The sequence below is a fragment of the Hoplias malabaricus genome, chromosome 13, assembly GCF_029633855.1.
Source record: "Hoplias malabaricus isolate fHopMal1 chromosome 13, fHopMal1.hap1, whole genome shotgun sequence".
In the NCBI taxonomy this organism is placed as follows: domain Eukaryota; kingdom Metazoa; phylum Chordata; class Actinopteri; order Characiformes; family Erythrinidae; genus Hoplias; species Hoplias malabaricus.
In genome coordinates, this window is record NC_089812.1 from 26,858,106 (window position 1) to 26,882,002 (window position 23,897).

Below are 23,897 nucleotides of genomic sequence, written 5' to 3' on the forward strand. Positions count from 1 at the left end.
TGTAAACATGTGAGATTTTCATGAGTGAAATATAAGCTCTCTGTTGTCTCATTATTCCTAACCCTTGGACCATCTCTCTCTAAATTTAAAGTGGTTATATAGTGGTCCCACTGGCATGGTGAGGGTTGCCCCCTCATCTTGCCAGTGCCAAGTATGTCAGACCTGTAAATTAACCCTGAAATCAATGCCCATAGAAATAAGCTCAGGTAAACGATGCTTATTAAAAGTGCCCAGTGCATCAAATATCCAGAAAACCTGATAATAATGTTCAGAGATGGATAGTAACTGCATTTATGTATCATTTTGTAGATTTATGCTTTGCTTTTCCTAATTACATTTTACTTGTTTCACACCACTGACATTGTAATCTCAGAAGAGTAGAAAATCTGAATGGCTCACTGAATGTATTAGTCACTCTAGAAACATAACTTAATGTATACAGGCACTGAAACATTAATCATTTTCATAATATGACCCATTTATGGTTAAATACAAAGCATCATGCAGAGTATTATTAATTCTCTCAACACAGGCCTGTAGAACATTGGAACTGTTATCACTGGATTGATGGGAGTTTTAGTGCTTTACAGGCTATGTATTTTGAAATATGCAAAGCCTTCTCTCAGAACAGTCTCAGACATTATGCAGTGTATTCATAAATGCATTGTGACTTTTCTATGGTATGTATTGACAGCCACGGTTTTTTTTTTCCACTGGTCTAATGTTAACATTTATATCCATAATAATTTATGCTGCTATGAATAAGCAAGGACACACTTAGTTACCTTTATAATCTTTTGATTCAGTGTCACTGAATTCAAAATTAAAATTCAGGAAAACTTACAAAACTTTTCCTTTTTCCAAACCATACTTGTCAAATTTAAGTTTCTCAAATAACTAAAAAACTGAGATAAGGTGCTCTAATTATGAGACTAGAGAAACACGTGAGAAAGAAACATGAATGTGATGTTTATAAAGCCTTGAGGCTTAAATGCACTTTGATGCTCTACTGTAGTCATTAAGGTGTCTCTTCAGTGTTAGCTGTTGTTTTCAATACAAACGTATACTTATCCTGAATTATATTACTGGTATGACGTAAAAAGTCTGACTTTTTTAGGAAAAGCTAAAATCCAGTTTTTTTCTAAAGCATTGAAACAATGATGAAATAAAATGCATTTTCTGTTTCCTTGGTTTATTTCAGTTTTACGTAGAAAACACAAGACATTGATTTTATTGGTCATAAATTATCAAATGTTTATTAAAAATATACATAACATATACATTCGTATTTAATATTAATCTGTTTAAATGTTCATGTTCCTGAGTAGTCTTTATAAAGCATGTACTATAAATAACCTATTCACATGCTTAAACCTATGTACAATTGTCACTGACATCTATATAAAAGGATATTATACATGTAATAAATGTTTTATTAATAAAAAATGGTGAAAGAAAATTAAAAGTTAACAACTGGTGTGCATTCTGTTTTATAGGAACAAAGTCCATGTTCCACTCCAAAGTTGGTCAATACAAAAAATGTAAATATATCACTCAAATGGTATGATGGACTAAGAATGGGCATCGAAACAGTTTCCAGGTAGAATTACAACCTCAAAAGGACAATCATATTCAAGTCTATTCTTTAGTCCACTTCCTCAATAGTGGGCCCCTGGGAGCTGGCCCCTGAGGTGGACCGAGCCTGAGCTCCACAGCCTCCAGCCGGCATCTCTCCCTGGTACAGCTTAGTGATGATGGGGTTGCAGACCTTCTCCAGTTCCTTCAGCTGATGCTCAAACTCCTCCTTATCAGCCAGCTGGTTGTTCTCCAGCCAGTTAATGGCCTGGTTGCATTTCTCCATTACTTTCTTCTTGTCCTCTTCACTGATCTTGCCTTTCATGTTCTCATTCTCCACACTGTTCTTCATGTTAAAGGCGTACGCCTCCAGGGAGTTCTTGGCTGCAATTTTCTCTCTCTGGAGGTCGTCCTCAGCTTTGTATTTATCTGCTTCCTGCACCATCCTCTCGATGTCCTCCTTGCTCAGTCTGCCCTTGTCATTGGTGATGGTGATCTTGTTCTCTTTGCCCGTGCTTTTGTCGACTGCTGACACATTCAGAATACCGTTGGCATCAATGTCAAAGGTAACCTCAATCTGAGGGACTCCACGGGGAGCAGGAGGGATTCCCGACAGTTCAAACTTCCCCAGCAGGTTGTTGTCTTTGGTCATGACTCTCTCTCCTTCATACACTTGGATCAGAACCCCAGGCTGATTGTCTGCGTACGTGCTGAAGGTCTGCGTCTGCTTGGTGGGGATGGTAGTGTTGCGCTTGATCAGAGCAGTCATGACACCTCCTGCAGTCTCAATGCCCAGCGACAGCGGGGCCACGTCCAGCAGCAGCAGATCCTGCACGTTTCCAGAGGTGTCGCCCATGAGAATGGCGGCCTGAACTGCAGCACCATAAGCTACTGCCTCGTCTGGGTTGATGCTTTTGTTCAGTTCACGGCCGTTGAAGAAATCCTGCAGCAGCTTCTGGATCTTGGGGATTCTTGTAGAACCGCCGACCAGAACAATGTCGTGGATCTGGGACTTGTCCATCTTTGCGTCTCTCAGTGCTTTCTCCACTGGCTCTAGAGTTCCCCTGAACAGGTCTGAGCACATCTCCTCAAATCGTGCTCTGGTGATGGACGTGTAGAAGTCAATGCCCTCATAGAGGGAGTCGATTTCAATGCTGGCCTGAGAGCTGGAGGACAGGGTTCTCTTGGCTCTCTCACACGCCGTACGGAGCCTCCTCAGGGCCCGCTTGTTCTGGCTGATGTCCTTCTTGTGTTTCCTCTTGAATTCCTCCACAAAGTGGTTGACCAGGCGGTTGTCAAAGTCCTCCCCACCCAGGTGAGTGTCTCCTGCTGTGGCTTTCACCTCAAAAATGCCGTCTTCAATGGTCAGGATGGACACATCGAAGGTACCGCCTCCCAGGTCAAAGATCAGGACGTTCCGCTCTCCTTGCTTGCCTTTGTCCAGGCCATATGCGATGGCTGCAGCCGTGGGTTCATTGATGATCCTCAGCACATTCAGACCAGCAATCACCCCGGCGTCTTTGGTGGCCTGCCTCTGAGAGTCATTGAAGTAGGCAGGTACAGTAACAACAGCGTTTGTCACTTTCTGTCCAAGATAGGCCTCTGCGATTTCTTTCATTTTCACCAGAACCATGGAGGAGATCTCTTCAGGGTAGAAGGTCTTGGTCTCTCCTTTGTGCTCCACTTTAACCTTAGGCTTGCCTCCATCACTGGTCACTTGGAAGGGCCAGTGCTTCATGTCCGACTGGACGACGGGATCGTCAAACTTGCGGCCGATCAGTCTCTTGGCGTCAAACACTGTGTTGTTGGGGTTCACAGCCACTTGGTTTTTCGCAGCGTCTCCAATGAGCCTCTCTGTGTCTGTGAAGGCCACATAACTGGGTGTGGTCCTGTTTCCCTGGTCATTGGCGATGATCTCCACTTTTCCGTGCTGAAACACCCCCACACAAGAGTAGGTAGTGCCCAGGTCAATGCCAATGGCAGTTCCTTTTGCAGATGACATTCTGACTATTTTCTGGTGCCTGTAATGAAACATATGAATTGGATTCACTGATCAATATGAGTGCATTGGTAAAATAATGGTTGTGTAAAGTTGTACATTAAAAAGTAACCTATGTTTAAAAAACCTATTAGTACCTATAACAGTACGAAATTATTAGAAAACAAATAATTCTATTGTAGTTTATGCTGAGTTCAGAGAGTCAGACGAGTAATATTATTTTACAGTATTCATCATTTTTGAGTTTTATAATTAACTACACAAACACTTTTCTCTCTGATTATAATTATTCACTTTACTAATGGTTTTTGGATGATATGTTGACTTAATTGTTGATTGAGAGTGTTTTTGTTTATATTTTTGTCACTTTATGGTCATAATTAGAGATATGACTGCAATCACATTGTCACTACACAAAATACATGCGAATTTGCATATAACCTCATAATCATTACTACTACTATTTAGTTGTAGTCCTTATTCCTGAAACAACCAGAAAGATTTTTTACATATATTAATATTATTATTATATTATAGTAGATTATAGTATTATAGTACATATAAGACTTTTACTATACGTTGACTTTAACAGCATCTCTTGCCTCTACATGAAAACATAATTTCACAAAGAAAAAGAAATAAAGACTAGTTCTTACAGTCGATAGGATTCAGTAGTGAGCGTAGATGAAGTTTAGCTGATGAAGCCTCTTCTTTATCCTTCTTCGTTTCTGTTCCACTCTGTACTCAGTTTATAGTTCTGCTGTTACACCGTTCGCCGGTGTTTTATACTCAGCTCTGACTCTCACCGTCTCTTCTCCACTCTTCTCGGTCTTTCTACAAAGATCTAACAGAACTGACCAATCAGAACCAAATGCGCTGACGAGGCCCAGCCCCCGACGACTCGACTCAGGAAGACACCACTCGTCGAGAGCACAGGAGCGCTTTCCAGACACTTCTTTGGGGTTATTTTCATTTTCTTTTTATCCTTTTCTCTTCTTTTGATACGGAAAATTGTTCCTGTAATAATTTATATTGAATACTAAATATGAGTCATTTTGAATGGATTTAGGTGTTAAGATTAAGTCAGGTTTATTTATGGAGCAATAATATTCATCTTACAATACAGCATCCACATTAAGATGAAGAGGGAAATATTGAATAAGATACATATCGTGATGTGTGTCATGATTGTGTACAGAATGCACGGCAACTCTTTGTCCCTTTTTAAAAAAATACTCAACTGCACATTTATAAAGTTAATGCTGTCTTATGGAAAACGTAATGCTCTTTGTGCAGCCTCCACTAGTGAGAACAACCTAAATATAAAGGTATATTCTTGTGCAAAAAGTAAAATGAATTAAAATCACGTAAAATCTTAATTGCAATTTTCAAAACGTCTTTTTTCTTCACTGGAACTGTTAAAAACCCCCTTCTGGTGGTGAAATGGTACGTTCCTGAATCATCGGGGGCTGGGCCTCGTCAGCACATTTGGTTCTGATTGGTCAGTTCTGTTAGATCTTTGGAGAAAGACCGAGAAGAGTGGAGAAGAGACGGTGAGAGTCAGAGCTGAGTATAAAACACCGGCGAACGGTGTAACAGCAGAACTATAAACTGAGTACAGAGTGGAACAGAAACGAAGAAGTTAAAGAAGAGGCTTCATCAGCTAAACTTCATCTACGCTCACTACTGAATCCTATCGACTGTAAGAACTAGTCTTTATTTCTTTTTCTTTGTGAAGTTATGTTTTCATGTAGAGGCAAGAGATGCTGTTAAAGTCAACGTATAGTAAAAGTCTTATATGTACTATAATACTATAATCTACTATAATATAATAATAATATTAATATATGTAAAAAATCTTTCTGGTTGTTTCAGGAATAAGGACTACAACTAAATAGTAGTAGTAATGATTATGAGGTTATATGCAAATTCGCATGTATTTTGTGTAGTGACAATGTGATTGCAGTCATATCTCTAATTATGACCATAAAGTGACAAAAATATAAACAAAAACTCTCAATCAACAATTAAGTCAACATATCATCCAAAAACCATTAGTAAAGTGAATATTTATAGTTAAAGAGAAGTGTTGAGAACACAACACCAATCTCTGAAAGTAAAGTTTGTGTAGTTAATTATAAAACTCGAATACTGTAAAATAATATTACTCGTCTGACTCTCTGAACTCAGCATAAACTACAATAGAATTATTTGTTTTCTAATAATTTCGTACTGTTATAGGTACTAATAGGTTTTTTTTTTAAAACATAGGTTACTGTTTTTAATGTACAACTTTACACAGTAATTTTTTTACCAATGCACTCATATTGATCAGTGAATCCAATTCATATGTTTCATTACAGGCACCAGAAAATAGTCAGAATGTCATCTGCAAAAGGAACTGCCATTGGCATTGACCTGGGCACTACCTACTCTTGTGTGGGGGTGTTTCAGCACGGAAAAGTGGAGATCATCGCCAATGACCAGGGAAACAGGACCACACCCAGTTATGTGGCCTTCACAGACACAGAGAGGCTCATTGGAGACGCTGCGAAAAACCAAGTGGCTATGAACCCCAACAACACAGTGTTTGACGCCAAGAGACTGATCGGCCGCAAGTTTGACGATCCCGTCGTCCAGTCGGACATGAAGCACTGGCCCTTCCAAGTGACCAGTGATGGAGGCAAGCCTAAGGTTAAAGTGGAGCACAAAGGAGAGACCAAGACCTTCTACCCTGAAGAGATCTCCTCCATGGTTCTGGTGAAAATGAAAGAAATCGCAGAGGCCTATCTTGGACAGAAAGTGACAAACGCTGTTGTTACTGTACCTGCCTACTTCAATGACTCTCAGAGGCAGGCCACCAAAGACGCCGGGGTGATTGCTGGTCTGAATGTGCTGAGGATCATCAATGAACCCACGGCTGCAGCCATCGCATATGGCCTGGACAAAGGCAAGCAAGGAGAGCGGAACGTCCTGATCTTTGACCTGGGAGGCGGTACCTTTGATGTGTCCATCCTGACCATTGAAGACGGCATTTTTGAGGTGAAAGCCACAGCAGGAGACACTCACCTGGGTGGGGAGGACTTTGACAACCGCCTGGTCAACCACTTTGTGGAGGAATTCAAGAGGAAACACAAGAAGGACATCAGCCAGAACAAGCGGGCCCTGAGGAGGCTCCGTACGGCGTGTGAGAGAGCCAAGAGAACCCTGTCCTCCAGCTCTCAGGCCAGCATTGAAATCGACTCCCTCTATGAGGGCATTGACTTCTACACGTCCATCACCAGAGCACGATTTGAGGAGATGTGCTCAGACCTGTTCAGGGGAACTCTAGAGCCAGTGGAGAAAGCACTGAGAGACGCAAAGATGGACAAGTCCCAGATCCACGACATTGTTCTGGTCGGCGGTTCTACAAGAATCCCCAAGATCCAGAAGCTGCTGCAGGATTTCTTCAACGGCCGTGAACTGAACAAAAGCATCAACCCAGACGAGGCAGTAGCTTATGGTGCTGCAGTTCAGGCCGCCATCCTCATGGGTGACACCTCTGGAAACGTGCAGGATCTGCTGCTGCTGGACGTGGCCCCGCTGTCGCTGGGCATTGAGACTGCAGGAGGTGTCATGACTGCTCTGATCAAGCGCAACACTACCATCCCCACCAAGCAGACGCAGACCTTCAGCACGTACGCAGACAATCAGCCTGGGGTTCTGATCCAAGTGTATGAAGGAGAGAGAGTCATGACCAAAGACAACAACCTGCTGGGGAAGTTTGAACTGTCGGGAATCCCTCCTGCTCCCCGTGGAGTCCCTCAGATTGAGGTTACCTTTGACATTGATGCCAACGGTATTCTGAATGTGTCAGCAGTGGACAAAAGCACGGGCAAAGAGAACAAGATCACCATCACCAACGACAAGGGCAGACTGAGCAAGGAGGACATTGAGAGGATGGTGCAGGAAGCAGATAAATACAAAGCTGAGGACGACCTCCAGAGAGAGAAAATCACAGCCAAGAACTCCCTGGAGGCGTACGCCTTTAACATGAAGAACAGTGTAGAGGATGAGAACATGAAAGGCAAGATCAGTGAAGAGGACAAGAAGAAAGTAATGGAGAAATGCAACCAGGCCATTAACTGGCTGGAGAACAACCAGCTGGCTGATAAGGAGGAGTTTGAGCATCAGCTGAAGGAACTGGAGAAGGTCTGCAACCCCATCATCACTAAGCTGTACCAGGGAGGGATGCCGGCTGGAGGCTGTGGAGCACAGGCTCGGTCCACCTCAGGGGCCAGCTCCCAGGGGCCCACTATTGAGGAAGTGGACTAAGCAATATGTTGAAGAAAATCCAGACTCTCGGGTGCTGCTCATTAGATTAAATTGTTTGTCATTGTTCATGGATATGCAACATGAAGAGTACAAGACATGAATCACATAATTATGTGGTACATACGCTGTTCTGTCTGAATCTCATTAAGAAAGTGTGGACTCTGTTCCGCTTTTACCTTCTGTTAATGGTGGATTGTTAACATTCCTTAGTGTTGTATTTCTGTACCTGTATTCAGTATCTGTATGATTTGATACTGTAAAGACAAGAGATTCAGTAGCAACTTTAGTTTCAGCAAAAAAACAAAAAGTATTTGTTGAAACCCTGTAAATATTGTGAATATGGTTTACTGGTTATTCATTGTTATTAAAGTTTTTAGTAAAAGAAGATAACTGTCATTTCTTAATATATTCTCATGTCATTTTTTTAACAGTATCATTAACAATTAAGCTTTATATTTATTTAAATATCCACTACACTGTGACCGCGACCCTGAAATGGAGAAGCGGAGAAGAATATGATGATGATGATGATGATGATGATGACTACACTGTGTATTTGAGAATAAACCACAGAACACTAGAACCGGAGTATCTCCTACATCTGACAGAATTGATCTAAATAATTGCCTCATTAAGACCCTCATCTTTGGACACAGTGGGTGTAATAACTTGAGACGAATCGTGGGAATTTAACATTTGAGGTGATAATTCTAAAAAATCATTGAGAGAACTGGCCACGAGGGGTCAGTATTCACCTACAATTCTAAAGCAAGACTACAACTGTCATAATGGGAGCTAAGTCCCCTCAGTCGAAGCCGTTAGCCTAATTACCCCTTCATATTTTAGGTGGGTGTACATTATATAAAAACCTTTTTTTTCTTTTAAATTCTGATTAAAAGTATTCGTGGTCAAGTTTGTAATATCTCACAATATATTTAGCCACAAAAAAAAAACAGTTTTTTCCCACCATCGTTTTGACTAAGTGTATGTGTTTTAACAATATGCTAACATTTGTATTTTAACAACCACAGTGGTATGGATGGGTGCCAAGCAGTGGCGGATGCTGGTCTTTCAAGGAGGGGAAGCTCAATTTCGGCCTACGTCATAAAATGTGTCAGTTTATTTTATACGTAAATTTTACCCTCTGTTCCTTTTTAAGAAAATGATCTGTACCCTGTCGTACCAACAAGGCGTCTTTTCCAGGGACTTGACTAGTGTCCTCTCAATGGCCAGCAGACCTAGGCTGCTTAAACGGCCTTGGCCCATGTGAAGTGTGTCCGACTGTGCTCCCACGGATCTTTACACCAAAGGATCGCTGATTCGCTCATTTCACTGTCAATGAAAAAGGGATTCAGCCTCAGACAGATCATCCAATCATCATGCAGAAGCTGAGTGTATGAACCAGCCGAGGCCAGCCCACTGCCCCATAGACCCCCAGAGACGCTGAGCGTCTGATGGGCGGTACAAAGTCCAACATTTATCCAATGGCTCGTCTCGTTTCGCTGCACTTCGCTGCTTTGCTATTGAACTCGTCCAAACTATTTAGTTTTTCTCAATTGCCAAGACACATTTCCTGAAACCATGCATCCATTTCTTCAAACTGTAAACACAAAACCCTATTCACACACTAAATTCACAAAACCTCTGACTCTTCCTGCAAAACCAAACTATTGCCTCAAAACAGTCCAAGCAGTGCTCAAAACCAAACAATATTGTCAAATCAGGCCTTGAGTCAATCAAAATGATAAATAGCACTGAACAGTCATTACACACAACACTGAAAAAAGGAAAACACAGTGATCAGATCATAAAGCTGTAGAAATGATATTTATTGTCCACAAAGAAAAATGCAGTTTCAAAACAAAACTCTTGTTTAACAAAAATTAGTAATTAGGTAGTGTGTAAAAAAAATACATACATATATTTTAGATAGATTTTATATAGATTTTGCTGCAAGAGGGTTGCCTGTCATAAACTTTCCAACACCATGAAGAGAAGAACTCCTCTGTTGGGTTGAGGAAAGGGGAGTATGGTGAAAGAAAAACATTTAGGAAATCTTGGTTGATATTGAACCACTGTCTGACTTGGGACTGTGAAAACTCACAATATCTCGAAGATCACTCAAAAATGCCTAGAGATGTTGAGTGGTGTATGGCCCCGATGTGGCATGATGGTGGCGAACCCCATGATTGCTGATGGAAGCACATAACATGACATTGCCACCACACTGGCCAGGGACTGCAACAATGGCTCATTGGCCAATCACGTACCTGCCTCTCCTCCTCATTTTGGCGAGACTGAGCCAAGCTTCATTCATATAAATATATTCATGTGGATGGTCTGAGGAATCCAGTTGAAACATTCTCTGCTGTATTTCATGCAGTATGATTACACTTGTCTTTGAGGGACCATGTCAACAATGAGGGTCTCTTGGTGTGGGTTCAACATAGACGCCCCTGCGATGTGGCAGTCTTGCGATTCTACAAAAGAACATGCCGTTACAAAATATTGCAGCACTAAGCCTACAAATGTTTTAGGAAAATCATGTAATGAAAAACCTTTTTACAGATCTGTACTGAGTCATACTGTTAACATACACGACATGAATAATGTTTTCCTCTCTGAATGTTTGGATTATGGTGGACACTGTGAATCTACTAAGGTTGGGCTGAATTTGAAGTCCTGCTTCCCTCATAGTCAATCCATGGACAAGAACGTGGTCAATGATGGTTGTCCGTATTTCATCTGAAATTATCATTCTTTGTTTCGTCCCTCCTCTTCTTCCACCTCTTCCCCTTACTCTGCCTCTCTGTTTCTATCCATAGTGAAACTTTTATTATTATTATTATTATTATTATTATCGTTACACTTATATAACGCCTTTCTAGATACCCAAGGACGCTTTACAATCTACACTGCACAGAACGCTCAATTCACACACACACACTGGCGAGAAGCGGCAGCCAAACGCGCACAGCGTACTCTCGACCAGAAACGACCGTCCACCTGGAGGACTGCATCGGGCACTAGGATTTCACCCAGGACAGAGCGCCAATCCATATCTGGGCACACACATTCACTCACACACCAGGACAGTTATTACAGAAGCCAATTCACCTACCCTCCATGTGGGAGGAAACCGGAGCCCCCGGAAGAAACCCACGCAGACACGGGGAGAACATGGAAACTCCACCCAGATGGGACTTGAACCCAAGATCCCAGTGCTGGGAGGCGAACGTGCTAACCACCAAGCCACCGTGCCGCCCTACAACTTCTACAACTGGGACCCTTGTACTGGCTTGTATTGGTTTCTTCACATCATTTGTTACATGTGTGATCAATTTAGAGTGGCTGTGTTTAAGTTGTGACACCGGTGCTTTATTTGAGTTTCACTTTTGTTACCTGGGCTTACCATTATGCAACCCACATGCATCACAGTGCAAAATGTGTTTTAGTGGGTGAAAATATGTTTGCAAATTGTGTCTTAATAGGTGAAAAGTGCTTAAGGTTCTGACAAATGGGTGACAATTTCAATAAATGGGTTTAGGACACTGAGAATTTGATTCAGACAACAGAGTTTTGTGTTTTAGCAATTGTGAAAAACTGTAAAGCACTGTGAAGCTGCGGGAATGATTGAGAGGAAACTTGCGTCTTTACCAGTGATAAAAAGCTGATTCTGAACAAAAGTTGAGCACGTTGTAGTGCATATTTATTCAGTGGCTTGTACAAACAACAGTATATATTTGATCACTTATTTTTTTGACATTTTTGGGGAAGCTGAGCTTCACTTGCAGTCTTAGAGCAATCGTGTCTGGTGCCAAGGTCCTAGTGTTGGCATGTGTTTTACTCTGGTTTATCCACAATGTACTGTGTGAGAGAGAGAGATGGTATCATCCTGTCCACATTTAGATGAGCATAGTGTGAACCCTCTGATACTAATTTGTTGGCTTCTTCTTGGAGAATTCTTCTTCTGCCTAATTAGCCCACAAAATGCCATTTTAAAACATTGTTATATTTTAATTTGACACAAAAACTTGTTCTTTCCAAGATTAGTGAACAGGATAAACCTGCCATTTTACCATTGTGCCTTTTTCATTAGAAAGCTGGTTTTACCTTTCACTGATCAATGGTGAATGTTTAATTATTATACTATATATTCACTATAAGACACTATCAGCACCCCCTCTTCTTCATTAAAATATATTTTTCACAGAACCCTGTGTGTTTTTACAAGCTTAGGCTATATGCTTGGTATTTAGATGCTGTAGTCAGAAGCTCTTGACTGTGCTTGGGAGTGTGTAAACATGTGAGATTTTCATGAGTGAAATATAAGCTCTCTGTTGTCTCATCATTCTTGACCCTTGGACCATCTCTCTCTAAATCTAAAGTGGTTTTATAGTGGTCCCGCTGGCATGGTGAGGGTTGCCCCCTCAGCTTGCCAGTGCCAAGTATGTCAGACCTGTAACCTAACCCTGAAATCAATGCCCATAGAAATAAGCTCAGGTAAACGATGATATTAAAAGTGCCCAGTGCATCAAATATCCAGAAAACCTGATAATAATGTTCAGAGATGGATAGCAACTGCATTTATGTATCATTTTGTAGATTTATGCTTTGCTTTTCCTAATTACATTTTACTTGTTTCACACCACTGACATTGTAATCTCAGAAGAGTAGAAAATCTGAATGGCTCACTGAATGTATTAGTCACTCTAGAAATATAACTTAATGTATACAGGCACTGAAACATTCATCATTTTCATAATATGACCCATTTATGGTTAAATACAAAGCATCATGAAGAGTATTATTAATCCTCTCAACACAGGCCTGTAGAACATTGGAACTGTTGGGAGTTTTTTTGATGGGAGTTTTAGTGCTTTACAGGCTATGCATTTTGAAATATGAAAAGCCTTCTCTCAGAACAGTCTCAGACATTATGCAGTGTATTCATAAATGCATTGTGACTTTTCTATGGTATGTATTGACAGCCATGGGTTTTTTTTTTCACTGGTCTAATGTTAACATTTATATCCATAATAGTTTATGCTGCTATGAATAAGCAAGGACACACTTAGTTACCTTTATAATCTTTTGATTCAGTGTCACTGAATTCAAAATTAAAATTCAGAAAAACTTACAAAACTTCTTTTTCCAAAGCATACTTGTCAAATTTAAGTTTCTCAAATAACTAAAAAAACACTGAGATAAGGTGCTCTAAGTATGAGACTAGAGAAACACGTGAGAAAGAAACATGAATGTGATGTTTATAAAGCCTTGAGGCTTAAATGCACTTTGATGCTCTACTGTAGTCATTAAGGTGTCTCTTCAGTGTTAGCTGTTGTTTTCAATACAAACGTATACTTATCCTGAATTATATTACTGGTATGACATAAAAAATCTGACTTTTTTAGGAAAAGCTAAAATCCAGTTTTTTTCTAAAGCATTGAAACAATGATGAAATAAAATGCATTTTCTGTTTCCTTGGTTTGTTTCAGTTTTACGTAGAAAACACAAGACATTGATTTTATTGGTCATAAATTATCAAATGTTTATTAAAAATATACATAACATATACATTCATATTTACATTCGTACTTAATGTTAATCTGTTTAAATGTTCATGTTCCTGAGTAGTCTTTATAAAGCATGTACTATAAATAACCTATTCACATGCTTAAACCTATGTACAACTGTCACTGACAACTATATAAACGGATATTATACATGTAATAAATGTTTTATTAATAAAAAATGGTGAAAGAAAATTAAAAGTTAACAACTGGTGTGCATTCTGTTTTATAGGAACAAAGTCCATGTTCCACTCCAAAGTTGGTCAATACAAAAAATGTAAATAAATCACTCAAATGGTATGATGGACTAAGAATGGGCATCGAAACAGTTTCCAGGTAGAATTACAACCTCCAAAGAACATCATATTCAAGTCTATTCTTTAGTCCACTTCCTCAATAGTGGGCCCCTGGGAGCTGGCCCCTGAGGTGGACCGAGCCTGAGCTCCACAGCCTCCAGCCGGCATCTCTCCCTGGTACAGCTTAGTGATGATGGGGTTGCAGACCTTCTCCAGTTCCTTCAGCTGATGCTCAAACTCCTCCTTATCAGCCAGCTGGTTGTTCTCCAGCCAGTTAATGGCCTGGTTGCATTTCTCCATTACTTTCTTCTTGTCCTCTTCACTGATCTTGCCTTTCATGTTCTCATTCTCCACACTGTTCTTCATGTTAAAGGCGTACGCCTCCAGGGAGTTCTTGGCTGCAATTTTCTCTCTCTGGAGGTCGTCCTCAGCTTTGTATTTATCTGCTTCCTGCACCATCCTCTCGATGTCCTCCTTGCTCAGTCTGCCCTTGTCGTTGGTGATGGTGATCTTGTTCTCTTTGCCCGTGCTTTTGTCGACTGCTGACACATTCAGAATACCGTTGGCGTCAATGTCAAAGGTAACCTCGATTTGAGGGACTCCACGGGGAGCAGGAGGGATTCCCGACAGTTCAAACTTCCCCAGCAGGTTGTTGTCTTTGGTCATGGCTCTCTCTCCTTCATACACTTGGATCAGAACCCCAGGCTGATTGTCTGCGTACGTGCTGAAGGTCTGCATCTGCTTGGTCGGGATGGTAGTGTTGCGCTTGATCAGAGCAGTCATGACACCTCCTGCAGTCTCAATGCCCAGTGACAGCGGGGCCACGTCCAGCAGCAGCAGATCCTGCACGTTTCCAGAGGTGTCGCCCATGAGGATGGCGGCCTGAACTGCAGCACCATAAGCTACTGCCTCGTCTGGGTTGATGCTTTTGTTCAGTTCACGGCCGTTGAAGAAATCCTGCAGCAGCTTCTGGATCTTGGGGATTCTTGTAGAACCGCCGACCAGAACAATGTCGTGGATCTGGGACTTGTCCATCTTTGCGTCTCTCAGTGCTTTCTCCACTGGCTCTAGAGTTCCCCTGAACAGGTCTGAGCACATCTCCTCAAATCGTGCTCTGGTGATGGACGTGTAGAAGTCAATGCCCTCATAGAGGGAGTCGATTTCAATGCTGGCCTGAGAGCTGGAGGACAGGGTTCTCTTGGCTCTCTCACACGCCGTACGGAGCCTCCTCAGGGCCCGCTTGTTCTGGCTGATGTCCTTCTTGTGTTTCCTCTTGAATTCCTCCACAAAGTGGTTGACCAGGCGGTTGTCAAAGTCCTCCCCACCCAGGTGAGTGTCTCCTGCTGTGGCTTTCACCTCAAAAATGCCGTCTTCAATGGTCAGGATGGACACATCGAAGGTACCGCCTCCCAGGTCAAAGATCAGGACGTTCCGCTCTCCTTGCTTGCCTTTGTCCAGGCCATATGCGATGGCTGCAGCCGTGGGTTCATTGATGATCCTCAGCACATTCAGACCAGCAATCACCCCGGCGTCTTTGGTGGCCTGCCTCTGAGAGTCAGTGAAGTAGGCAGGTACAGTAACAACAGCGTTTGTCACTTTCTGTCCAAGATAGGCCTCTGCGATTTCTTTCATTTTCACCAGAACCATGGAGGAGATCTCTTCAGGGTAGAAGGTCTTGGTCTCTCCTTTGTGCTCCACTTTAACCTTAGGCTTGCCTCCATCACTGGTCACTTGGAAGGGCCAGTGCTTCATGTCCGACTGGACGACGGGATCGTCAAACTTGCGGCCGATCAGTCTCTTGGCGTCAAACACTGTGTTGTTGGGGTTCATAGCCACTTGGTTTTTCGCAGCGTCTCCAATGAGCCTCTCTGTGTCTGTGAAGGCCACATAACTGGGTGTGGTCCTGTTTCCCTGGTCATTGGCGATGATCTCCACTTTTCCGTGCTGAAACACCCCCACACAAGAGTAGGTAGTGCCCAGGTCAATGCCAATGGCAGTTCCTTTTGCAGATGACATTCTGACTATTTTCTGGTGCCTGTAATGAAACATATGAATTGGATTCACTGATCAATATGAGTGCATTGGTAAAATAATGACTGTGTAAAGTTGTACATTAAAAAGTAACCTATGTTTAAAAAACCTATTAGTACCTATAACAGTACGAAATTATTAGAAAACAAATAATTCTATTGTAGTTTATGCTGAGTTCAGAGAGTCAGACGAGTAATATTATTATATTATATATAGTATTCGTCATTTTTGAGTTTTATAATTAACTACACAAACACTTTTCTCTCTGATTATAATTATTCACTTTACTAATGGTTTTTGGATGATATGTTGACTTAATTGTTGATTAAGAGTGTTTTTGTTTATATTTTTGTCACTTTATGGTCATAATTAGAGATATGACTGCAATCACATTGTCACTACACAAAATACATGCGAATTTGCATATAACCTCATAATCATTACTACTACTATTTAGTTGTAGTCCTTATTCCTGAAACAACCAGAAAGATTTTTTACATATATTAATATTATTATTATATTATAGTAGATTATAGTATTATAGTACATATAAGACTTTTACTATACGTTGACTTTAACAGCATCTCTTGCCTCTACATGAAAACATAATTTCACAAAGAAAAAGAAATAAAGACTAGTTCTTACAGTCGATAGGATTCAGTAGTGAGCGTAGATGAAGTTTAGCTGATGAAGCCTCTTCTTTAACTTCTTCGTTTCTGTTCCACTCTGTACTCAGTTTATAGTTCTGCTGTTACACCGTTCGCCGGTGTTTTATACTCAGCTCTGACTCTCACCGTCTCTTCTCCACTCTTCTCGGTCTTTCTCCAAAGATCTAACAGAACTGACCAATCAGAACCAAATGTACTGACGAGGCCCAGCCCCCCGACGACTCGACTCAGGAAGACACCACTCGTCGAGAGCACAGGAGCGCTTTCCAGACACTTCTTTGGGGTTATTTTCATTTTCTTTTTATCCTTTTCTCTTCTTTTGATACGGAAAATTGTTCCTGTAATAATTTATATTGAATACTAAATATGAGTCATTTTGAATGGATTTAGGTGTTAAGATTAAGTCAGGTTTATTTATGGAGCAATAATATTCATCTTACAATACAGCATCCACATTAAGATGAAGAGGGAAATATTGAATAAGATACATATCGTGATGTGTGTCATGATTGTGTACAGAATGCACGGCAACTCTTTGTCCCTTTTTAAAAAAATACTCAACTGCACATTTATAAAGTTAATGCTGTCTTATGGAAAACGTAATGCTCTTTGTGCAGCCTCCACTAGTGAGAACAACCTAAATATAAAGGTATATTCTTGTGCAAAAAGTAAAATGAATTAAAATCACGTAAAATCTTAATTGCAATTTTCAAAACGTCTTTTTTCTTCACTGGAACTGTTAAAAACCCCCTTCTGGTGGTGAAATGGTACGTTCCTGAATCATCGGGGGCTGGGCCTCGTCAGCACATTTGGTTCTGATTGGTCAGTTCTGTTAGATCTTTGGAGAAAGACCGAGAAGAGTGGAGAAGAGACGGTGAGAGTCAGAGCTGAGTATAAAACACCGGCGAACGGTGTAACAGCAGAACTATAAACTGAGTACAGAGTGGAACAGAAACGAAGAAGTTAAAGAAGAGGCTTCATCAGCTAAACTTCATCTACGCTCACTACTGAATCCTATCGACTGTAAGAACTAGTCTTTATTTCTTTTTCTTTGTGAAATTATGTTTTCATGTAGAGGCAAGAGATGCTGTTAAAGTCAACGTATAGTAAAAGTCTTATATGTACTATAATACTATAATCTACTATAATATAATAATAATATTAATATATGTAAAAAATCTTTCTGGTTGTTTCAGGAATAAGGACTACAACTAAATAGTAGTAGTAATGATTATGAGGTTATATGCAAATTCGCATGTATTTTGTGTAGTGACAATGTGATTGCAGTCATATCTCTAATTATGACCATAAAGTGACAAAAATATAAACAAAAACACTCTCAATCAACAATTAAGTCAACATATCATCCAAAAACCATTAGTAAAGTGAATAATTATAATCAGAGAGAAAAGTGTTTGTGTAGTTAATTATAAAACTCAAAAATGACGAATACTATATATAATATAATAATATTACTCGTCTGACTCTCTGAACTCAGCATAAACTACAATAGAATTATTTGTTTTCTAATAATTTCGTACTGTTATAGGTACTAATAGGTTTTTTAAACATAGGTTACTTTTTAATGTACAACTTTACACAGTAATTTTTTTACCAATGCACTCATATTGATCAGTGAATCCAATTCATATGTTTCATTACAGGCACCAGAAAATAGTCAGAATGTCATCTGCAAAAGGAACTGCCATTGGCATTGACCTGGGCACTACCTACTCTTGTGTGGGGGTGTTTCAGCACGGAAAAGTGGAGATCATCGCCAATGACCAGGGAAACAGGACCACACCCAGTTATGTGGCCTTCACAGACACAGAGAGGCTCATTGGAGACGCTGCGAAAAACCAAGTGGCTATGAACCCCAACAACACAGTGTTTGACGCCAAGAGACTGATCGGCCGCAAGTTTGACGATCCCGTCGTCCAGTCGGACATGAAGCACTGGCCCTTCCAAGTGACCAGTGATGGAGGCAAGCCTAAGGTTAAAGTGGAGCACAAAGGAGAGACCAAGACCTTCTACCCTGAAGAGATCTCCTCCATGGTTCTGGTGAAAATGAAGGAAATCGCAGAGGCCTATCTTGGACAGAAAGTGACAAACGCTGTTGTTACTGTACCTGCCTACTTCACTGACTCTCAGAGGCAGGCCACCAAAGACGCCGGGGTGATTGCTGGTCTGAATGTGCTGAGGATCATCAATGAACCCACGGCTGCAGCCATCGCATATGGCCTGGACAAAGGCAAGCAAGGAGAGCGGAACGTCCTGATCTTTGACCTGGGAGGCGGTACCTTCGATGTGTCCATCCTGACCATTGAAGACGGCATTTTTGAGGTGAAAGCCACAGCAGGAGACACTCACCTGGGTGGGGAGGACTTTGACAACCGCCTGGTCAACCACTTTGTGGAGGAATTCAAGAGGAAACACAAGAAGGACATCAGCCAGAACAAGCGGGCCCTGAGGAGGCTCCGTACGGCGTGTGAGAGAGCCAAGAGAACCCTGTCCTCCAGCTCTCAGGCCAGCATTGAAATTGACTCCCTCTATGAGGGCACTGACTTCTACACGTCCATCACCAGAGCACGATTTGAGGAGATGTGCTCAGACCTGTTCAGGGGAACTCTAGAGCCAGTGGAGAAAGCACTGAGAGACGCAAAGATGGACAAGTCCCAGATCCACGACATTGTTCTGGTCGGCGGATCTACAAGAATCCCCAAGATCCAGAAACTGCTGCAGGATTTCTTCAACGGCCGTGAACTAAACAAAAGCATCAACCCAGACGAGGCAGTAGCTTATGGTGCTGCAGTTCAGGCCGCCATCCTCATGGGCGACACCTCTGGAAACGTGCAGGATCTGCTGCTGCTGGACGTGGCCCCGCTGTCGCTGGGCATTGAGACTGCAGGAGGTGTCATGACTGCTCTGATCAAGCGCAACACTACCATCCCCACCAAGCAGACGCAGACCTTCAGCACGTACGCAGACAATCAGCCTGGGGTTCTGATCCAAGTGTATGAAGGAGAGAGAGCCATGACCAAAGACAACAACCTGCTGGGGAAGTTTGAACTGTCGGGAATCCCTCCTGCTCCCCGTGGAGTCCCTCAGATCGAGGTTACCTTTGACATTGACGCCAACGGTATTCTGAATGTGTCAGCAGTGGACAAAAGCACGGGCAAAGAGAACAAGATCACCATCACCAACGACAAGGGCAGACTGAGCAAGGAGGACATTGAGAGGATGGTGCAGGAAGCAGATAAATACAAAGCTGAGGACGACCTCCAGAGGCAGAAAATCACAGCCAAGAACTCCCTGGAGTCGTACGCCTTTAACATGAAGAACAGTGTAGAGGATGAGAACATGAAAGGCAAGATCAGTGAAGAGGACAAGAAGAAAGTAATGGAGAAATGCAACCAGGCCATTAACTGGCTGGAGAACAACCAGCTGGCTGATAAGGAGGAGTTTGAGCATCAGCTGAAGGAACTGGAGAAGGTCTGCAACCCCATCATCACTAAGCTGTACCAGGGAGGGATGCCGGCTGGAGGCTGTGGAGCTCAGGCTCGGTCCACCTCAGGGGCCAGCTCCCAGGGGCCCACTATTGAGGAAGTAGACTAAAGAATAGACTTGAATATGATGTTCTTTGGAGGTTGTAATTCTAGCTGCAAACTGTTTTGATGCCCATTCTTAATCCATTGAGTAGTTTATTAAAATTATTTGTATTGACCAACTTTGGAGTGGAACATGGACTTTGTTCCTATAAATCAGAATGCACATCAGTTGTTAACTTTTTATTTTCTTTCACCATTTTTTATTAATAAAACATTTATTACATGTATAATATCCGTTTATATAGATGTCAGTGACAATTGTATATAGCTTTAAGCATGTGAACAGGTTATTTATAGTACATGCTTTATAAAGACTACTCAGGAACATGAACATTTAAACAGATTAACATTAAGTACGAATGTAAATACGAATGTATATGTTATGTATATTTTTAATAAACATTTGATAATTTATGACCAATAAAATCAATGTCTTGTGTTTTCTACGTAAAACTGAAACAAACCAAAGAAACAGAAAATGCATTTTATTTCATCATTGTTTCAATGCTTTAGAAAAAAACTGGATTTTAGCTTTTTACGTCATACCAGTAATATAATTCAGGATAAGTATACGTTTGTATTGAAAACAACAGCTAACACTGAAGAGACACCTTAATGACTACAGTAGAGCATCAAAGTGCATTTAAGCCTCAAGGCTTTATAAACATCACATTCATGTTTCTTTCTCACGTGTTTCTCTAGTGTCATACTTGGAGCACCTTATCTCAGTATTTTTTTAGCTATTTGAGAAACTTAAATTTGACAAGTATGCTTTGGAAAAAGAAGTTTTGTAAGTTTTTTCTGAATTTTAATTTTGAATTCAGTGACACTGAATCAAAAGATTATAAAGGTAACTAAGTGTGTCCTTGCTTATTCATAGCAACATAAATTATTATGCATATAAATGTTAACATTAGACCAATCAAAAAAAAAAAAAAAACTGGCTATCAATACATACCATAGAAAAGTCACAATGCATTTATGAATACACTGCCTAGTGTCTGAGACAGTTCTGAGAGAAGGCTTTGCATATTTCAAAATACATGGTCTGTAAGGTGTACTTTACACAGACTTATGAGTAAAAAAATATACAAAAAATACTCTGGTTTCTTAAATAGTAAATAAAACATCTTTAACTTTTTAGTTTTTCATTGTTTGTATTATCACTACTATTATGTAAAGCACTAAAACTCCCATAAATCCAATGATAATTCCAATGTTCTGCAGGCCAGTGTTGAGAGGATTAATAATATTCTTCATGATGCTTTGTATTTAACCATAAAAGGGTCATGAAAACGATGAATTCACGTCTGCTGTCTCGATAAACCACTGGTGAAGGATTTTCTAAACATCACTGACTTTTTTAATTTAGTGCAGTGTCCGGGCCCACACATGAACATGGACACACCTTAGACCTTGTTCTTTTTTATGGGTAGTTTATGTTAAATTTAGAGATCTATGATAATGGGTTTTCTGATCACATGCCTCTTTTATTTGATGCTGCTTTATCCTGTGCTGCTGTTAAATCTTGCGCTCCTGCTCGGCTTGGTCGGAGTTTTAACTCTTTCACTGCCTTTGGTTCACCTGCTCTGTCGACCAGCTTTCTTCTCCTCCTGACTCAGCCTCTGTTAATACGGAGGAGTTCAGCTCCTGGTTTCACTCCTCCTGCCGAACCATACTGGACTCAGTGGCTCCATTAAGAACTATACAGCCCAAAGTTAAACCTGAGCTGAACGCCGATGGAAAAAGGATAAGCTGCAGGTTTCGTTTCAAATGTTAAAAGACTGCTGGCTTTCTTACCAGAGCACTATCAAAGAGGTTAAAAGAGAACACTTGTCAGATATTATTATGGCAAATTGTCATAATCCACGTCTGTTATTTAAAACCATTGAGGAGGATATGGTGGGCCATTTAAAGCCCTCAGGTTCTCCTTGTGATGTTTTGCCTCCTCACTTTCTAAGAGATTTTTTTATAGTATAGGGCAGCAGGTTCTGGCCATTATTAACAGAAGCCTGTCTTCTGGTGTTGTTCCTGTGTTTTAAAAATGCTGTAGTACAACCCCTGCTCAAGAAACCTGGCCTTGACCATACAGTATTGGCTAATTATGGGCCTATTTCCAAGCGGCCTTTTATTTAAAAAATCTTGGAAAAGTTGTTAATGCTCAACTGAAATTATTTTTGAATGAGCATTATATCCTGGAGGTTTTTCAGTTTGGTTTTAAAACCTTGCATAGTACAGAGTCAGCGTTGCTTAGGGTTTTCAATGACATCCTCCTGGCCAATGATTTTGGGGACCATGAAATTCTTGTCCTGCTGGATCTAACTGCGGCATCTGACACAGTGGATCACAACATTTTAGTTTCCCGCTTGCAGCATCTATGCATTTATGGTAGTGCTTTGGAATGGTTTAGATCCTATCTGATGGACAGAACTTTATGTGTGAGTTTTGCTGGCTCAGAATCCTCCTTAGCTCCCCTATCATATGAGGTTCCACAGGGCTCAATCTTAGGACCCCTCCTTTTCTCACTTTATCTCCTCCCATTGGGCTCTATCTTGAGAAAACATGGCATTGCATTCCATTGTTATGCTGACGACAGCCAGATATATGTCCCTTTGAAGAAGAAAGATGCTTTCTTGATTAAACCACTTTTGTTATGTCTCAATGACATTAAAGACTGGATGGCTTTAAATTTTTTACATTTTAATAAAAACAAAACAGAAGTGATGGTGTTTAGTCCCAGTGGTCCATGTGAAGCCCCTCCACTTGATTTGGGCCCCTTGACTTTGTATGTGAAGCCAACAATCTTAAACTTGGGTTTTAAATTGGATCGCCAAATTGGCACAGTAGTTAAATCCAGCTTTTTCCACCTGAGGCAGCTGGCAAATGTGATGCCAATTCTTGCACATGAGTACTTTCAAACAGTAATCCATGCCTTCATCACATCCCGGCTGGATTACTGCAAAGCACTGTATTTTGGAGTCTCCAATTGGTACAAAATGCTGCTGCTCGACTTTTAACAGGATCATTCTGGCCTCTCTCCACTGGTTGCCTGTGCATTTTAGAGTACATTTTAAGTTTCTCTTATTTGTTTTTAAATCTTTAAATGGACTCACCCCACCTTAGCTCACTGAGTTGCTACATCCCCAAGTCTCTGCTTGGTGCCTCGGGTTAGCTGATCAGCTGCTCCTGGAGGTGCCGAGGTCGAAACGTAAGCTCAGAGGGGATAGAGCCTTTTCAATTGCTGCGCCAAAACTGTGGAATAACCTACCATTATATATTAGGCAGGCTTCCTCACTTTTGATTTTTAAAACTAATCTTAAAACCCATTTTTATTCCTTGGCTTTCAACCCAGAATGAGACTTTTGCTTTGTTTTATTAGTTTTGTTTTATTTGAGTTATTTATTTTTCCTTATTGGTTATATTTTGTTTTTATTATATTTGATTTATTTTGTTTTATAAACATTTTCTACAGCACTTTGTTTCAGCAGTTGTTGTTTTTAAAGTGCTCTATAAATAAAGTTGAGTTGAGTTGAGTTGAGAATGTTTTAGTGCATGTATACATTAAGTTATGTTTCTGGAGTGACTAATACATTCAGTGAGCCGTTCTACTCTTCTGACATTAAGAGGGGAGCCTTTACTATTGAAAAATGAAGATGTGAAGTATCTGAATTAAATGGATTAAGATAGGGGCTAGCATGAAGGTGTGAGAATGTGCATGTAAGGGAGTGTGTGTGAAAATTTATTTTGCACCTGTTGGGACTGTAGTGTGAGATGGAGAATGTTTTGAGATCTGTTGGCCTTGTGATAGTGAGGAACGCTAACTCACGCCCCCA

The 23,897-nt window shown here is 40.9% G+C and overlaps 4 protein-coding genes across 4 annotated transcripts; 2 read left to right on the plus strand and 2 right to left on the minus strand.

The window, feature by feature from the left end:
* Nucleotides 1-1,290: 1,290 nt before the first annotated feature.
* LOC136664584 (heat shock 70 kDa protein-like) lies at nucleotides 1,291-4,348 on the minus strand. The gene is made up of 2 exons (XM_066641839.1): nucleotides 4,231-4,348; nucleotides 1,291-3,596 (listed from the first exon to the last, which is right to left on the minus strand). Exon 2 carries the CDS (start codon nucleotides 3,575-3,577, stop codon nucleotides 1,646-1,648), a length of 1,932 nt encoding a protein of 643 aa, XP_066497936.1. The 5' UTR covers nucleotides 3,578-3,596; nucleotides 4,231-4,348; the 3' UTR covers nucleotides 1,291-1,645.
* Nucleotides 4,349-5,104: 756 nt separating this feature from the next.
* On the plus strand, nucleotides 5,105-8,227 carry LOC136665068 (heat shock 70 kDa protein-like). Its single transcript, XM_066642622.1, has 2 exons — nucleotides 5,105-5,276; nucleotides 5,938-8,227. Exon 2 carries the CDS (start codon nucleotides 5,957-5,959, stop codon nucleotides 7,886-7,888), a length of 1,932 nt encoding a protein of 643 aa, XP_066498719.1. The 5' UTR covers nucleotides 5,105-5,276; nucleotides 5,938-5,956; the 3' UTR covers nucleotides 7,889-8,227.
* Nucleotides 8,228-13,487: 5,260 nt separating this feature from the next.
* Nucleotides 13,488-16,600, minus strand: LOC136664430 (heat shock 70 kDa protein-like). Its single transcript, XM_066641614.1, has 2 exons — nucleotides 16,434-16,600; nucleotides 13,488-15,792 (listed from the first exon to the last, which is right to left on the minus strand). The coding sequence occupies exon 2, from the start codon at nucleotides 15,771-15,773 to the stop codon at nucleotides 13,842-13,844; it is 1,932 nt and encodes a 643-aa protein (XP_066497711.1). The 5' UTR covers nucleotides 15,774-15,792; nucleotides 16,434-16,600; the 3' UTR covers nucleotides 13,488-13,841.
* A 707-nt stretch (nucleotides 16,601-17,307) lies between these two features.
* Nucleotides 17,308-20,464, plus strand: LOC136664598 (heat shock 70 kDa protein-like). Its single transcript, XM_066641868.1, has 2 exons — nucleotides 17,308-17,479; nucleotides 18,121-20,464. Exon 2 carries the CDS (start codon nucleotides 18,140-18,142, stop codon nucleotides 20,069-20,071), a length of 1,932 nt encoding a protein of 643 aa, XP_066497965.1. The 5' UTR covers nucleotides 17,308-17,479; nucleotides 18,121-18,139; the 3' UTR covers nucleotides 20,072-20,464.
* The last annotated feature ends 3,433 nt before the right edge of the window (nucleotides 20,465-23,897 follow it).

Coding starts and splice junctions, on each gene's coding strand:
- LOC136664598 (XM_066641868.1), top strand. CDS start 18,140: ATGTCATCTGCAAAAGGAACTGCCATTGGCATTGACCTGGGCACTACC.
- LOC136664584 (XM_066641839.1), bottom strand. CDS start 3,577: ATGTCATCTGCAAAAGGAACTGCCATTGGCATTGACCTGGGCACTACC.
- LOC136665068 (XM_066642622.1), top strand. CDS start 5,957: ATGTCATCTGCAAAAGGAACTGCCATTGGCATTGACCTGGGCACTACC.
- LOC136664430 (XM_066641614.1), bottom strand. CDS start 15,773: ATGTCATCTGCAAAAGGAACTGCCATTGGCATTGACCTGGGCACTACC.